Source organism: Chiloscyllium plagiosum, chromosome 9 (assembly GCF_004010195.1).
Source record: "Chiloscyllium plagiosum isolate BGI_BamShark_2017 chromosome 9, ASM401019v2, whole genome shotgun sequence".
NCBI classification, from domain to species: Eukaryota; Metazoa; Chordata; class Chondrichthyes; order Orectolobiformes; family Hemiscylliidae; genus Chiloscyllium; species Chiloscyllium plagiosum.
In genome coordinates, this window is record NC_057718.1 from 63,474,017 (window position 1) to 63,492,389 (window position 18,373).

Consider the following 18,373-nt stretch of genomic DNA (forward strand, 5'->3'; position numbering starts at 1 on the left):
TGGTACGTGTATGGAATGAACTGCCAGAGGAAGTGGTGGAGGCTGGTATAATTGCAACATTTAAGAGGCATTTGCATGGGTATATGAATAGGAAGGGTTTAGAGGGGCAGGGGCTGGGTGTTGGCAAGTGGGACTAGACTGGGTTGGGATATCTGGTCGGCATGGACGGGTTGGACCAAAGGGTCTGTTTCTGTGCTGTACATCTCTATGACTCTAAGTCCTTATTAAATTTTAATTACTTAATTTTTAATTATCAAAATCGTGAAGACTAATAAGGAAAATGATTGGATTATTAAAAATGGAGAACAGATGGACAACATAGTCATCATGCAGGCCATGAAGATTACTTCTATGTATAGAATAAATTGACAGAAATGACCAAACTAAACTATACTATACTTGTTTCACTGTTGAAATCCAACAGTAGAACATCTTCTTTTGGGGGACTTGACCTAAGTGAGGACAGTTTTAAATACAGATGTTGAGTCACGCAGCACTGAAGCAGGCCCTTCAGTCCAACCTGACTAAACCAGTCCCATTTGCTTACACTTGGTATATATCCTTCTAAACAGTTTCTATTCATTTACCTGTCCAAATGTCTTTTAAATGTTGTAACTACACATACATTTACCACTTCCTCTGGTAGTTCATTCCACATATGCACCACCCTCTACATGAAAAGGTTGCACAAGCTTTACTTTCTACTTGTACAAAGTAGACGTGCCACTTGTGGGCAGTGGTAAAGTCCCCCCTGCTGTCACCACCACCACCACCTTTACAACCCTCCAGGTCTGGCCCCACATTTTATAAACCTTTGGGATCTCCAGGGATTTTGGTCTTTGTTTTTTTTTGGTCACTTTTCAGCCTCACCTGTCCACCTCAATGACATCTTTACATTTATGTGAAAGTGGGTAGTGATGTTGAAATCTGCACAGAGTTCATGTAGGCAGGAGGAACAACTGCTGTAATGGAAGATGTTAAGTGAGGAAAGAGATGTCAGCCGTTATGGTGTGTATCAATTAGTCAACTATTCGAATGAGGTATTAGCAACAGTGAAGAAGAATGTGGGGCATTACCAAACGTTATGCAATACTATTGCGATACTGTAGTTTGGAAACTGTTTATAAGTTAAAGGCACTGAATCTATTAAGTCTTGAGTTATTAGTGAGTTCGTTAATTTCTTTGTTACAAAAGTTAGACCACTGATGAAGTTTCTCTACAAACAATGAAGGGGGGAGTTCAAAGAACTGTAACAGTTATGAGTCCGAGGATGGAATGTAGTGCCAAAATAGTGGCATTTAATTGGGCAGAAAGGTGGTACATGGACACCTTGTTCTTTTCCCTGATTAAAACTGGACTGGACAGACTCTTCCATGAACCTTCCCGCCTTGCACTCCCAATTCTGGAGGCTAGAATTTCCTTTTTTGGGGCACTTGATTCCTGGAAAACCTGCCATTATTCAACTCACACCCTGACTAAAGACCAGGCCTTCCCAAAAGTAAGCAACATGGGGCTCTTGTTGGCAGGCGAGACCCCCTGTCATCAACATCAAATTTAATCTCTGGATTTTATGGAAGTTATGAAGAAAGACACTTCAATTTCTTTCTCTAAATCACAATGCAGATTGTAAAATATTGAGTGTGTGCACCTGCAAGAAATTCACTTAAACCTTAAGCAAGGATGATCACATTCTGTGCCAGGCAGGATGGTTAACGAAGCACTTTAGACTGCCTACATCAAAGCAAATGCACAACACTAACCATTGATCAATCACAACTTTCTAAACAGTGAAAATTTCAAAGACAAGTTGTTATTTACCTGGCCACTAGGGATTTCATCATTTTTCTCCCTGTCCATCATAGGGATCGGTTGCATTCCCATTCTTTTCATGTCGTCACCCTACATGCAAAACACCATTTGATTTAATTAACAGAAATTGAAATAAAGCTAATTATGATTATTAATTTCCATTATTCTAATCTTACTTCTCAATCATTATAAAGAGTACATATTGGTTTAAAAACAAAAACTTTGAAAATAATTTATACAAACTATCTTAACTTATGATCATGTTTCCCACCTAACAGAAATATTACTTCTTACTAGCCTATGATTCTCTCTCTTTTGGTTTGCTTAAATTGATCATATTATTGACCAACATTGTGAAACTGGGTAAAGTGCTCTTCTACATTGAAAAACATTGATATTCAGCTTTGACTATGCTAATTATTCCCTGCTATTTATTCTTGCCATTGAATTAAAACTCAGAAATCTGATGCCTTGGTTCAAAGCTTTAACAAACTGCTGAAGTTTAAAGGGCTTTAATATATTTAGTTCTGGAAATTCTGCTTGCACAGTTCTGCTCTTAAGAATGCTTGGGTGAATTCCAAATTCTGCAAACAGACTGATTTTTGCAGTGGTTCTTGATATGGCCATTCTATGGTATCTAATTACGTATAAGTGGCTGAGGTCCGACATAATCAATGGATTCAACTCTGCAAGCCTTACTGATACAGCTATCAAGGGTTTTTTAAAATCATTTTTCATAGGATGTGGGCATTGCAAGCAAGGTAAATATCCGTTACCCATCATTATTTTCCATTGAATGGAATGGTTTGCTCGACCATTTCCAAGATCAATGAAGAACTAACTACATTTCTATATATTCTGAATCACAGTTAGGCCAAACCAGGTAAGAAAGGTAGATTTCTGCAGACAGTAAGGAACAAAATTGTGGGCGGCACAGTGGCACAGTGGTTAGCACTGCTGCCTCACAGCGCCAGAGACCCGGGTTCAATTCCCGCCTCAGGCGACTCTCTGTGTGGAGTTTGCACGTTCTCCCTGTGTCTGCGTGGGTTTCCTCCAGGTGCTCCGGTTTCCTCCCACAATCCAAAAATGTTCAGGTTAGGTGAATTGGCCAAGTTAAATTGCCCGTAGTGTTAGATGAAGGGGTAAATGTAGGGGAATGGGTCTGGGTGGGTTGCGCTTCAGCGGGTCGGTGTGGACTTGTTGGGCCGAAGGGCTTGTTTCCACACTGTAAGTAATCTAATCTAATCTAACTATTCAAAATTAGCTTTATGATATGCTATGATAGTTTATGGCTGCTGTGATTATAAGTAGCTTTCAATTCCTTATGCCTTCAAGTTGCCATGGTGGAATACGAATCCACGGTATCAAAGCATTAGCCTGGTTCTCTGGATTACTAGTCCAGTGACATGATCAATAGCACCGCCATCTCTTGACCGCTTTATGACCACTTAAAGGCTTTTTTTTTAACGTAGTTTTTGAATGATGGTTTTGATCTTTAGTTTATCTTCAGGTTTCTGGGCATCTGAAAAACTTCCTGATATTGTCAAGGGGCTTAAGAATTCTGCTTATAATGGATAAGTGGGAATGGAATGTGTTCTGAAGGGAGTACATTGTGGATATGTGGATGTGGCATGAGTGTGTGGAAGGGGTAAGGGTGGAAGACAAATATAGGTATCTTGTGGATTTCGTGGTGTGAGCAGAATATGGAAGATATCAAAGAGATGTGGCAGCAAGGGCACGTGAGGTGAGCATAGGTGGCAGGAGGTGCATAGCATTGCAGGGATGATGAGGGAGAGGTGGATGAAATGGAGACAGGCCTTCCTCCCTGCCCAAGTTGCATCAGTATGCCTCTCCTTCCTCCTTGGGCCTGCTTTTGGAGATGTTGGTCCAAAATTCAGGCTGTTCCTCATGCCTCAACATAAATATAACATTGGTGGGCACTGCCAGGCAGGGGGTAGACTCATATTATTGGGAAATGGCCTGACTTACAATTCTGACTTCAAGGAAGAAATCCAGCTTTACTGGGTCCATGGAATCCTTCACCACTCATGGGTATGAGGTTGAGAATAAAAGTTGGTTTAAGAGAAAGACATTAATATTAAAAAGAAAGAGAAATATAAAAAAGATTTGCAAGGAATGGGGTTACAGAGAGAGAGAGCAGCAGCATCAGGGCCTGAATAGTATGAGCTGTAACTTGTATAACTCAATATATATTCTGCTTCTTTGAGATTAAACTCAGGCAGAGATCTAGAAATGTTGGCAGAATCTTGTAACCTCCCCATAGTGTATTTTGTGGTGGGGAGGCATTTCGTTAGTTGGAAATGTGGTAGTTGGAGACCTCTGGTAAAGTCCATGGTGGGAAGGCCCATGAGTGGACTTCCTACACCACTGCCTGGTGAGGCTCATAACTCAGCACTTAACAGCCTCATCCCACTGTCACTGTATTCCTTAGAGGAATTTCTTGAAACGCCACATCTACTACCTTTTGTGGAATCATTAGTTGTGTTATATTCACCAAACAATTTGATATATGTACCAAATACAAATTAGTTCGCCATTGAGAGTTGTCCATAGTATATAGAACCAGAGTGCAAAAAGGTAGGCCCTAGTGAAGGTTCATTAATTGAGTAGCTTAATCAAAGCTGCTTACGGTTTTACAGTAATGACCTGTGGTTACAGGTAGGATTACAACTGATCACATCTAGGGTACTAGGACATTGCAGCTGCACCTGTTTTAGAATATCGCTGCAGTGACTCAGTCTGGGTGTTGTTTACTATTATCGAGTCTGTTATTAAGAATGTTAGAAAAGGCATATACCTCTCCCCAGAATTCAGCATAAATATCATCAGTTGTTGCCCTGCAAACTGGCCATAACTTGGTGACGGAGCAGAGATCACAAGCTGTCATCATTAAACCAATCACCTTGTCTCTGTTGAAAGAGAAGTAAAATAAAACTGAAAAATGAATCAGTCCAGAAGATTATGGTCAGTGCATTACATATCTGATACCCCTAATTTTGATGTATTTGTCCATCAGAAATGTATTCTTTGCAAATTCCTATTTATTCAGCAGCAAAAGCTTTCTACACTGTGTATCATCCCAGTTGTTTTTAATTCCTTCTCACAAAAGTGTTTCACATTAACAAAGGAAATGCAAGAAATATATAACAGGCACATTAGGCTCAATGGCCACAATAGTGCTATAGTTTCTTTGACTCCATGAACAGGGGTTTGCTCCAGGTGTAATGAGAACATATGCAGGTTTTCCTTTCGAGGATAGAAAAATTAGAACAAAGTAGATTACACGATTTCATAAACTGTTTAAAAATTATAATATTTTTTAACAATTTACTTTATGAATGCTTATCTTCAATGGCCAGCAGGTTTAGCAGAGAACATACATTTATGAACACCAAAAGAATGGAGTTGGGGGGGTGGGGCAGGAAATCCTTTTTTTGTTACGTACAGGTTGTTAGAACGTGGAATACCCCACCACCAGAAACAGCGATAGTAACATAATCCGTACTAGAGTAACAGATTTTAAAAAAGGAAAAGGGGTTAAAAACATAGAGAAAAAGGAACCAGAAAAATAGAATTCCAGAATGCAGAAAAAGGACATTTGTCCCATTGAGCCTGCCCTAACCTTTCAAAAATCATTTTATTGGACCCAGCACCCCTCAACCCTATCCAGTAACCCCTCTATTTACCATGGCTAATCCACCTAACCTTGGGACACTGCAAAACATTTTAGCATGGCCAATGCACCTAACTTGTACATCTTTGGATAATGATGGCAAACTGAGAACCGAGCGGAAACTCAGACATCCAGCAGACAGAGGGAGAATGTGCAAACTCCATACAGACAGTTGCCCAAGGCTGGAATCGAACCTGCGCCGCTGGCGCTAAGGCAGCTGTGCTAATCAGTAGGTCACATTGTTGCCCCAAATGGAGGAACAGCTCTCAACTGTGACACCAGCAATTCATGCAAATGTGCTAACCACTACACCATCAAAACGGTACAAGAAAGAAAATGGATGGATTGATCTTTAAACCTGATAGGACAAAGAAATTCTAGACTATAAAATTGTGATTCGAGATGTTCGCTGCTCCATGAAAATATGTACTGGCAATGCTCATGTCAACCAGCTGAAGACTGGGCAATTTTTAAATTTGAACATGTGACTCTGAACCTTGGAAACTCAGCTCCTTATGTAGACTACAAGATTAGATTAGATTAGATTACTTACAGTGTGGAAACAGGCCCTTCGGCCCAACAAGTCCACACCGACCCGCCGAAGCGCAACCCACCCATGCCCCTACCTTTACCCCTTTAACCTAACACTACGGGCAATTTAGCATGGCCAATTCACCTGACCCGCACATCTTTGGACTGTGGGAGGAAACCGGAGCACCCGGAGGAAACCCACGCAGACACGGGGAGAATGTGCAAACTCCACACAGTCAGTCGCCTGAGTCGGGAATTGAACCCGGGTCTACAGGCGCTGTGAGGCAGCAGTGCTAACCACTGGGCCACCGTGCCGCCCAGACTGGGAAGACTTCAAAGTAAAAGAGGACTGTCAGAAATGATCAGTAGGTCTAAGAGTACCTGTGTAGAGAGAAACAGAGTTAACTATTCTGATCTGCAACCTTGCATTCGAACTTCAAAAGTTAGAAATGTTATAGGTTTTGAGTGAATTGAAAGAGCAAAGCAGGAAGGAGAACAAAAGAGAAGATTTCTGACAGGAAAAGACAAAAGGAATCAAATGACAATAGGTTTCATGGTGCAAGGCCAAATGGAGTGGTAATAGAACAAGAGAAAAGACTACTTGAATAGAAAAGATGCGAATAGCAGATCCTGTATAACAGCTGTCTGAAAGTAAAGCCAAGGAGAGGAAAGAGAAAACAAAGATAAAATGAAACAAAAATTAAGGTTATAATAGAAAATTGCTGACATTTTGCAAAGTATTCAGTTGGAAGATGGAGTGATGTTTCTCAAATTTCCATTACTTTTCATTTGAACAGTACAGCAGGCCAGGAACAAAGTGGATTTATTTCCCTCTTATTTCCTTGGCTTGCTGTGGATAAAGATTTTACAGGACCTACTACTCTATCTCTGCTTAAAATTGTGACGCAAGGTGTATGATTTCTCTATGTTAATACAAATTATTTTAGAGTTTCGATATGAGCTAGTTGCACGTGGCTGCCGGTCCGTATTTCTCAAGGAGTCTAGTCAATAACTTGTAAGAATTTTTGTAGCTGTGGTGATTTCTCTGAAAAAGCAGTAGAGCTCCTGGTGTGAACTGGAGTTTTAATTATGTTGGAAGTGTTCTTAGGAACAAATAAACATTTGTACATTCAACTTTCAGTTTAGAAGCTCAAAGATTGTTTTAATTCGGGGAAACATCATAGCTTGGAAAAGCTTTTGGGTTTCAGTTTTGGCAATTTTGCAGAAGTCTTGGTTGAATCTGGATATGTAAAACAGTTGCTCCTGAGCATTCAGAACTGTTAAGAAATAGGTCACCTCAGTATAAGGAGTTTAGATTAAAATTTCCAGATTGGAAGTGTTTGGTTAACACTCTTAGAGGGTTCTGTAGTATTGAGAACCAAAGAAGGGCTGTTGGATTTTCAAAATCATGAAACTGAAATCACAGCTATATCTTTAGCCTTGGACAATAAACTTGATTTGATTTGATTGATTGTAGTCACACGTAGCTAAGTACAATTGGTTCTGCTTTTATGCGTGTTTCTTCAACGCAAATTGGCTTAATGTGATTGAAGAATTTAGACTGTAATTTGTAGAATGTGAACTTTCCTTACCTCTATTGGCTATAACGTAATTCTGGCCTCATTAGTTTAAATCATGTCGCTGTTGTGCGATTTTCTTGTAACGTAAGATTGCACGAGAATGGAACTATCGCATTATATCAGAACAAACTGGGTAGTGAGAAGCTTTTGTTCATGAGCAGTACAGGCAGATCATAGTAAGCAACAACATACAGATCACAGGGTGCTTAGACAGAAAAGTGTGGAATGGTTATAAGAAATGTGTTAGAATAAGATCTGCTGTAGGGAGCTTGCAAGGAGTCACCTGGTATCGGCACCATCTTGAATCAAATCTTTAGTCACTTAATCTCACGTCCTCCCCCAAAATTGCAGATTGTCCCATTTGATCTCTTTTTTTATATTCCCTGCCTTCAGTCACTCAGAATCTATTACATTTCTAAATTTTCCTGGTTCCAATGAAAGGCTCCAGATCCGAAATGTTAATTTTGATTTTGTAAGGTTTTTTTTCCAGAATTTCGTGTTTTCCAGCACACACAGTTGTTTTGCATTTTTTTTTGGAGAGTTCAAATTGTTCATTAAACTGTTACAATTTCTACAATGGTAGAAAGCTATCATAATTGAAGCTATCATAATTATTGAATAATATTTAACTTCAGTTTAAATACATAAAACATTTACCTGTGAGTTTGATTGTTGATATCCAATGCTCCTGCCTGTAGCAGATCGCTTATCTGCTTCCTGTTTCCAAAATATAGTGCAAGATCAGTTGCAATGATGGCTTTCCGAATGATTTCAAGCAACTGCTCATAATCATCAGCATTCAGACTGGAGAAAATATTATGCCCTTCCAACTGGTGGAAATAAAAAATTCAATAAACAGTACAGAAGCTAATTTTAACTTTTACAATTTTACTGAAAATTATTTACATTTATTTTGTCACTCAGGTCTCATCTCTAAGAAGTCGCTTTTGTTTAAAATCTCTGTATAGAGAAATTGATCTAAAAGCAATTAGATTGTATTGTAACAAATAAAAAATCCTTCCACTTCTTGCACCCAGCCACAGGCTCTCCAATGCCACCTGCACCACGTGTTGAATGTAGGTTTCCATCTGACCTGGTTCTACCATTCCTCCAACAATTATATTTATCACCTTGATCTGTCAAAAAGTATCAAGCCAGCATCATTTCTGCTCAACTTTGTTAAATTAACTACACAAAAATTTAATTGAATAGAATTGTGAACTCCCGTGGCCCTGCAAACTCGATTGCTGCTACTTCTGATCACTTGGCGGAATCTCTTTAAAGGCCTGAACCCTCCTTTTCATGCCTTCTATCTCCTGATAGTACACTAGTTCCCCTTCCTTAACAGAAAGCTGATATATTTGGTTCACTTTTCTTTCTCAACCTTAAATTCAAAAGAGCAAATTGAAGAGCTTCCCTTCAGTGTATAATTCTGTCTTATTAATATGGTGAATGCTTTATTTCACCTAATCTGTTGGATCCATTTCTCCTGGATCTCAAAACGTACAATAGATGCCATGCACAGTTCCCCAAGGATTTTAAAGTGTTTGCTTCCAGCCCATGTCCCCCTTTGAATTTATTTTGAATTCAGAAAGTTTACTTCTCTTCATTGGAAATCTGTTCATTTTCACATAATGACAATGAAAGATTATTATCAGACTCAACCTTCAAACCTCAAGGCTTACTGAACTTCTAGTTGTACACTCTGAGCTTACAAGTTTGCTGTAAAGCCAAATTATCCATCACTTCGAAAGGTTTCAACTAATTCATTAGTATCAGCACAGTTTTCAGCAAACTATTCAACTTTGAATCTTGTTCCTGAACACCTATGATGAGTCAGGATATATTCAAAGGCTTTAAGCAGGATTAAACAATATGCAATTCTACATAAAATACTAACAACAATAAGGCACAGTCCAAGCCCATTCCAAAGTATCTAGTTTTTTCTCAACTCATTCTGGAGTTGAAGCTTCTTTGTCTCTGTTTTCAAATACCTGGATTACCTACCACTCCTCCTCTTTCCAATCTGTTCCTTCTTCATAACAAAAGCCTTTTTGACCCATCCAGCAACCTCATTCTTTTTAGTCAGCTTTTGACAGAGCACAGAATCTTAGTTTCCATCTACAGAATGCAGTCAACCTCCATCCCACATTCAGTTCAACAGTTGAATCCATTCATCTTTTTCTTTTTCATGTCTGTCAATTGTGCAATGAAAACATTTGGTGGAATTAAATTTAGCATCAGGCATGTTGAGGTCAACACTTCTGACCTCGGAATGGATTTTCTCACTTGATCACAAATGTTTCAGCTCGGTACACGTATGAGAGATGTTGTGAAAATTGAAACATATGAGTCAGGTGACCAGGAAGTTCTCACCTTTATGGGACTCTCTGGGGTCGAAGGTTCAGATGCCATACTAAAAGACAACCAGATAACCCTTCACCCACTGCAAGCTTGCAGCATCACTGGAGCCTGAACTAGTCAGTCCCACCACTCGGAGACGTTGCAGAATAGACAGAAACTGGTTGTGAGGTTCAGCGACACTTTGCTGCAAGTTTTGTTCCAGGCTGTCCTTGCCAGAGATAGCAGCAGGAAGTTTTCACATTTAGATGCGGGTGGGCTGGACTGAGGTCACAATGTATGTCAGCGTGGATGATCCTCACCAAGAGAACCTGAATCATGTGCAGGAACAGGATGAATCCTGCATGAGTAAATGGCACCATTCACTGCAAGCTATCACTAATAGATGCATCAGTGTAGCTGTGCAACTGCAGAGGCATATCATAAGGTGATCACCTGCAAATATTACACGGATGATGTTGACTGAAGATGACAGTAACCTCATACTGCCAATATTCAACACTATACTGCCAATATTCAATATTAGCAGTACAACTCCTAATCATTATTGGGAAGAGCTCAGGACCTGGCTAAGTAACCTAATCAAGAGTTCATGCAGCCATTGCCATCAAAAGCAGGAGTTTTCTTTCTGTTTTCAGGAGATGATGGGCCACGATAGGAGGGAGAGGGCCCAGACAAGCAGAGGGGTGCTGGATGTTTGCATCCGAACTCCATTTGAACAGCAGGCAGCAATGCTGGCAGGGGACGTCCATGACCATTCCTGTGCCAATGTAGAGACAGGAATCTTACAAGAAACCAGTGAGGAAGATTGCAATCTGCTGTCCTTGTGTGCACAGGCAATGCCACACGTTGTCCATATAGGGAACTATGCATCTGCCAGGTCCTGAGGAAGTAGCCCTCACTGCCTAGCAGCCAGCATGGTCTGAGATGAAGGACATTAAAAGATTCAGGCACTTCTAAGCACTCCAGGATCTAGGAGTTCCTTAGAGATTTTGGTTGGTATGGTCACAAATGATCTGCACATTAAGTAGAACCCTTCCCTATTGAGATAGGCAACTGGTTATTGATAGGGTGCTCTGATGGATGTGTGGGAACCATCAATTGCATCCTGCATGTGAGTAATTTGCTTTGGCAGTGAAGCTGACTGACCTGGCTGCCTGACTCCTGCATTTGAGGGGAACTGCATAAACTTGTGAACTTTAACAAAGACAGCATCAGTCACCTCTGGAATACACTCAAGTGGCTGCTGTGAAATTTCACCGAGATTCCCTGTGGCTCTGTGAAAGTTGATGTTCGATGTTATTTTCAAGACAGCCACCTTAGGATAGAGCCCAAGTTCTTGTGTGGTCATCCAATTGCTGGCAAATGTAGGAAACAATATCTCGAGACATCCTTAGGTAGCTTTGTATTGCCTCTTTGCCAGCTGCAGATAGTTGGACTGAAGCCATAAATGGGGTTTCTGTCTAGTACTCTTTGTCATCAACATGGCCACTTTTGTCCTTCATGCTAGACCACAGATGATGGCAGCCACTGCTGCTCCCACATACTACACCACCGGTTCCTCATCTTCTGCAAAATGACCAGAAGAATAGCAGTGCTGACTTGTGTCAGTGTTCTCAGTTTCAAGAGATCTGTAAAATCACTAATTTGACAAATACAGTATCCTTCTCTTGCAGGTTTGTGCTGCAAGCCTCCTCCATATGCACTTGATTGCGAGGAAATACCTAGTAATGCCTCCATGTGTTCTCCTCTCCAACCATCACGCATACCATGAAAAGCTCCATCCTATGCCGCTTCATAGGACAGCTCCTTGTGACCATACATTTGTGTGCGTGGATACAGAGCTGGGTATTCACAGTACACCAGTGAAGCTTCCCATGCACAACAGTCATATTCCTTGAAGAATCTCCTGATCTTGCCTTGGCACGTCGAGCGATCAGCAATCCCTCAGCTCCTATCTTCCAACTCTCCCCCATTCTTTCCCTTAGATGAACTTCCAGCCAGGATTTCAGAGCTTGCTATTGGTGGAGCACTTAATAGTTCAAACATACCTCTCTTTCCCCATGTCTGCACCCATACTGGAGACATCACATGATGGTAATCTACCTAAAATGTACTATGTCTCCACATGGTTTCAGGGGATCTTGTTGGAATGTGATGCCATGAATCCTGGAGTAAGGCTGGTTATTTGGTGGAACCCAGTTGATCATGATTCTCCACCACTGGTCTCATGTCCTTCAATCAGCCAGAAATACTCAAATTTAACTCCTCTCACTCAAAATAAAATCATTCTCCCATACTGAGTGTAGATGGCCTTTTTCAAACTGAAGGACATTTGTGAATTCTTTCAGATGTGAGATCTTGTTTTCTATTTCAACTAATATTTTCAACTCTCTTCTGTGACTCAGCAAGTTCCCCACATTCTTTACCTCCCAAAGTGCCTTATAATTCTTGATGGCTTTGTGATCTTGCAAACTCCCTGTTTTAGCTGATCCCCTCCACATGATAACTAATTTCTATAACCAGCACCCCAAAAGAAGACCAGCACAAAGCAGGTCCCAATGTTACTCCTGCCCCCTTATCATCTCATGATGGGCACCACATGCCTATTACATTTTTTGATCATTCCACATCCCATGAAATCTTATGCTGTCCAACTCCCATCCTCCTACTAGTCACATCCTTGTATGTGAGCTTCTTGCAGAAAGAACCACATCTGGACAGTCACCTCTCTCCTGTGTTCTTCCCTTTCCAGCTATAGCCCCAATTTCCCCAAAGCAGAACACACAGAGGTCCACCAGTCCATTCCTTGACAGTCGATGACCAATTTGTGAACTGGTTGTGTCCCACCACTGCCCTACTGATCCTCCCTTCAATTAGCACCTTGCACTTTAACATGACCCTCAACCACAGCCTTCAATTCTCCCATTTGTACTTTAGTATGGCCCTTAACTATAGAAAAAACACTTTCGCTATTTGGGCTCTCCATTCCCCTAAGCCACATCTTGCCTTCCTCCCCTTAAATGCTTTGCCTGTCTTGGGACAGCTTACAATGCAACAATGATTTAAAGGCATGCCACTAGAAGGTAAAACCAGTAGTACTGACAAATAATATATACTGGTCCTACTCAGGTCATACACATTAAATTGGAGGGCCAGAATAACTGGCACATTTATTTCCAGGTATTACTTCTTTTAAACCTCAGAGTAAGGACAAAGCATCAATACTTATCTCAAACTCGAGGAATGAATGAAGGTTGCCAGGTACAGAAACTTCATATGGTGTCAGGTATATGAAGCAACAGTTTTCTCATTTGGGCAGAACTCTATTACCTGTATGTTGAGTTATTGAGTGATAGAGTCGTAATCATAGAGCACAGAAATAGACCCTAGTCCAATTTGTCCATGCTGACAAAGGTTCTCAATCAAAACCCATCTCATTTGCCTGCATTTGGCCCATATTTTCTAAATTTTTCCTTTTCATGTACCTGTCCATGTCTTTTAAGTGTTGTACCTGTACTTGCATCTACCACTTCCTCTGGCAGTTCATTCCATATATGAACTATCCACTGTGTGAAAAAGTTGCTCCTGAGGTTCCTTTTAAATTTTCCCTTCTCACGTTAAAATAATGCCCTCTAGTTTTGAACTTCCTCACCAGAGGGGGAAAAAAAAACCTTTGCTATACACCTTACCTATACCACTCATGATTTTATAAATCTCTATAAGGTCACCCCTTAAATTCCCAAGCTCCAGTGAAAGTAGTCCCAAGCTTATCCAGCCTTTCCTTAAGCCCTCCAGTCCCGGTAAAATCCTTGTAAAGCTTTTCTGCTGCACCTTTTCCAATTTTACATTATCCTTCCTACACAAGGGTGACCAGAACTATACATGCTGAGCTTTTGAACTGCTGTATTAACCAGAGCATTCATATGGCTGATCCAGGTTCATTTCTGGATAATGGTCCCAACCCAGAATGTTGATAGTGGTGGACTCAGTGATGGTTAGATTCTGTTATTGCAAAAGGTCATTGCCTGGCATTTGCGTGGCATGAATGTTACTTGCCCCTTGTCAGCCCAAGTCTGGATATTATTAGCTTAGCTGTGCTCATCACTTGCTGCTAATGGTGTTTGACACGCCAAGCAGTCCTGTTTTGTAGCTCGACCAGGTATGCTTCCTGCATTCTTCATTGAATCAGGGTTGATCCCTTGGTTTAATGGTCACAGTAGAGTGGGGAATATGCAGGGCCACGAGATTTCAGATAGTGTTGGGCTGCAATTCAGCTACTGCTGATGGCCTACAGCGCCTAATGAAAGTGCTAGACCTGTTCGAAATCTGTTCCACTTATCATGGTGATAACATGATGAAGGATATTCTCGATGTGAAGATGGAACTTTTGTCTCCAATGAGGTTTGTGCAGCGCTCTCTTTTACCAACACTGTCACAGGCAGATTGCTGAAGACGAGGTCAAGTATGTTTTTCTCACTTATTGGTTCCCTTACCCACTGCTGCACACCGGGTTCAGATCAATATTCTTTAGAACTTAACTAGCTTGGCAAGTAATAGTGCTACTGAATCATTTGTGGTAGAGATCTTTGAACTCCCCCACCAAGAGTACATTCTTTGCCCATGATACCCTCAGTATTTCCTGGATGTTAAAAATAGATGAGTACTGATTCATCAGCTGAGGGAGGGAATGGCATATGGTAATCAGCTGGTGGTTTCCTTGCCCATGTTTGGTCTAATGCCATGACACATCATGGGGTTCAGAGTCAAAGTTGAGGATTCCTATGGCATGCTCCATGACAGCATACAGTATGCTGTCAGCTCTACTGTGTCCTCCCCGTGAGACAGGAAACACCAAGGGACCATGATGGTCCATTTGGTCCCCATCATTCAGAAAACTAGAATATTTTGCAGAGGTGGGAGGAGGAGGGGGGTGGGGTTGGGCGCCTGGAGGGTGATGGTGGTCGACCGTGCATGTGTGTGAAGGGCTGGGGGCTTTGCAAAGCAAAAGAACATGTCGGCATTGCACAGCAACTATTTTGAAAATCATACCCAGTGTAGGATAGGAAGGGACAGAGTAGACATGCATTAACAAAGCAGCAAACAGGGACAAGGGGGATCCAAATAAAAAAAAGCCAACAAAATGTGGCACTTTACAGTATTGAGAATCAATTAAATTAAGTCTAATGTGTATGATTAATAGCCAATTAAAAAAACAAGGTTACGAACAGATCGAAGCTGGGAACTAAATATTCAAGACTATGTGACCTTTCTAATAGAACAGACATGAAGGGAAGGGTGGAGGGAAAGCTTTGTTAGAAAGAAATGGGATAAGTACATTAGCATGAAATGATCCTGGATTAGATGATGCAGAATCCACATGAGCGAAGGCAAGAGATAATAAGAGGAAGAAGACACTGATAATCCCCTAAACCGCTCTTCTATTGAACAAAGAATACATTAGGAGATAATGAGAGTACATAAAAAAGGCAGTATATTAATCATGGGTGACTTTAATTCTCAATCATATTGGGATCATCAAATTGGAGAGATAGTAATGAGTGTATTTGGATAATTTCCTAAAATAATGTGATCTGGATTAACCAGAGATTAGGCTATTTTGGATTGGGTAATGTGTAATGAGGTAGATTTAATAAATGATCTCAGAATAAAATATCTCCTGGGGAACAGTGATCATAACACTGGGATTTAACAGTGTTGAACTTAAATAATGGTATTTACACAGAAATGAGGGCAGAGTTAGCTGGAGTGGAGTGGGAAAGGAGTTTAGCAGAATAGATAGTCGGACAATGGCAGACTTTAAAAAAAAAGTTTGTGACTCACAGCAAAGATATATCTCAGTCAGGAAGAGGATAAACTGACCATGTTTAACCAGAAAGGTTGAGGATAGTACCAAATCAAGAAAAAAAAGCATATAAAGACTCGTGGCAAATCAGTATTGTGAAAGTTTTAAAAGCCAATAAAATATGACCAAAAAGTAAAAAAGGATTAAAATAAAATATGAGGATAAACTAGTTGGTAGCATAAAAATGGACAGTAGGAGTTTAGTTAAATATGTAGAAAGGAAAAGATAGGCAACTGTGAACACAGACACCTTAGGGAACAAGGGCCAGGGAAATAATCTAATACTTTGCATCAGTCTTTGTGGTAGAAGACATAATAACATTCTAAATGTACTAAATAATCAAACAGCTAAGTAGTGATTGTGAGGAGGAGGAAATAAGCAAAGTAACAATTAATAGACATTCTTATTCTGCTTGAGGAATTTAAAAAACGCACTACTTTCTGCAATAAGAACTCATGTTGGGGACCAAAGGATTGCAAGTAGTGGACAAACAGCAACAATAGCTAATAATTACAAGTTAATCTACAACATTTAATCTTTTTATCATCACACCAAAAATTCAGCAGTGCTAAAAAATGGGAGAGTGAAAGGAAAGCAAGTAGCTTAGGTACAGAATGGATAACTGGGAATATGCCAACATTTCTCAACGTATCTGAAGAAACAGCACTGAGGGTACAGGCAGAAATCAAAAATAAAGATGTTCCAGAGAAAGCCATGGGGTTTATTGGTTTTCATAAGGAAATTGAAGAGGAAACTCAAAAGGAAAGACTCACAGATCAGAATGCAGTTTTAACTACAACTAAAGGACCAGAGATATACATTGCTGTAAGTGCAGAAGTAGTACTTGGAGTTAGATGACAAATTTGAAGGAGTTTTGTCTAAAGGAAAGACAACCCCTTTTTCTTCAATGTAAACATGCAACGCCATAACAATACTAAGAGATCAAGGGGTTACTTGAAGAAGTACTCAACCAAAATGGAACGGTCTTTGGTTGGTACTTCAATATTTTGAAGTCAATGTCTGACATGATAACAAGGAAAAGTCAATTTTCACAGAACAGGATTCATCAATTTTAATTCAAGAGCTTGAAATTCAGAACAGGTGGCCATTCAGAATGCAATCTTATGCTTAATATAAAAATTTAAGTCTTATGCTTAATATAAAAATTTGCGACTGCTTAATATAAAAATTTTGAAAATTGCTTCACATTGTTGGAAAAATATGGCATTGCAGATGCATTGCCCCAAATGTAAAATTTTGGAATAAGTTAAAGATTTAAGAAACACTAAGTTTATAAAAGGTTGCATAAATGAGGAGGAAGAATGAATGGACACAAGTCTTCTTTGCTGTTTGCATAATTTGCAACAAAATTTAGTTTTTGAAATGGCATTTCATTTTCCTTAAAGGCTGAAGCATGTAAAGACTGTCTTATTTTTCTATCTTAAATTGTGGACTGACATTAGAAAAGAACAGTTTTAAAAAAGCAAGGATTGATAGAGGATTGCTGCACCTTTTGAAAGCAGGTAACCTGACACTCACTGTAAACACTGCTGATACAGCTACAGTAGGAAAGGTGTGGTTTGCAGAGGACCTGGAGCTTAAGGACTGTGTGCAAATACAGCTTTGATTGACAACAAAAAACTGATTAGTCTATGACCAGTCATTGGTGACAAAAGCCTTCTGGCATCGCAGCCTGGGATGTGAACAAGATTAGGAGACATCTCCAGACCTCCACCAACTCAGGAGTTCTCTCTGTAGTAAAATCTATTTTAAGCCTGAAGAAAATAGTTTTCTTCTTCTGCCATTGCTGTAAGCTGTAACTTTTAATTATAAGTAAGAGAAATTTTATAAGTATGAACTGGTTCCCAGTGCAAATTAGTGAAACCTTCAGAGAAGGAAGACCGGGAAGCAATGTTTTGACCAGCCCAAGAGTTACAAGAGTCATCTCAGCAACCTTGTGAACAAGAACTACTGAGTCTTACACGCGCACACACACAAGAGCTGGAGTTATAGATAGAGTGTGTTTGAGAGCGAGAAGAGGGGTTTTTAGGGGAATTAGAGTTTTCATTAGTAGAGTTATATGCCAAAGGTTCATAATTGTTTATTAATAGCTAAATTCTAATTACTTGCAATAAATAGCAATTTTTGTTAAGTTTAGAAGCTTGGTCTGTGCTTTCTGTAATCCAGGTCTAAGATAAGTGAACTGGGGGAATTCTATATACTTATTAATATCTTTAACTTTTATGATGACTCAGAGAAGAATAGGTCCTGATTTTTAGTATACTACCCAAATGAGGAGTGTCAATGTGCAGAGTGTGGATTTATTGTTAACAGTTCAGTTACAGTAATATTTGGAATAAAAAATACTTGTGCAATACAAGTGGAATGTGATCTGTGGAAACCACTCAATAGTAAATTTAATTAAAAATTCTGACTCCAGACGTGAGTGCATCCAGACAAAAAAGGCCTTAAATTAGTGGTTAAAGATGAAATATTCTGAATCTCTTGTGACAAAGAATCATATGCAGGCTA

At 39.9% G+C, this 18,373-nt stretch overlaps 1 protein-coding gene across 7 annotated transcripts in view; it reads right to left on the bottom strand.

Annotated features, from left to right (window-relative positions):
* Positions 1–18,373, bottom strand: part of pde10a (phosphodiesterase 10A) — a 481,692-nt gene that overhangs the window by 14,836 nt on the left and 448,483 nt on the right. For 6 of the 7 annotated variants that reach the window (XM_043696099.1, XM_043696101.1, XM_043696100.1 and 3 more), the window contains 3 exons: positions 8,272–8,444; positions 4,628–4,739; positions 1,819–1,899 (listed from right to left, as the gene is read on the bottom strand). In XM_043696099.1, coding sequence (XP_043552034.1) covers positions 1,819–1,899; positions 4,628–4,739; positions 8,272–8,444 — 366 coding nt within the window. The remainder of the gene's footprint in view (positions 1–1,818; positions 1,900–4,627; positions 4,740–8,271; positions 8,445–18,373) is intronic. The other variant, XM_043696097.1, reaches the window with a different exon arrangement.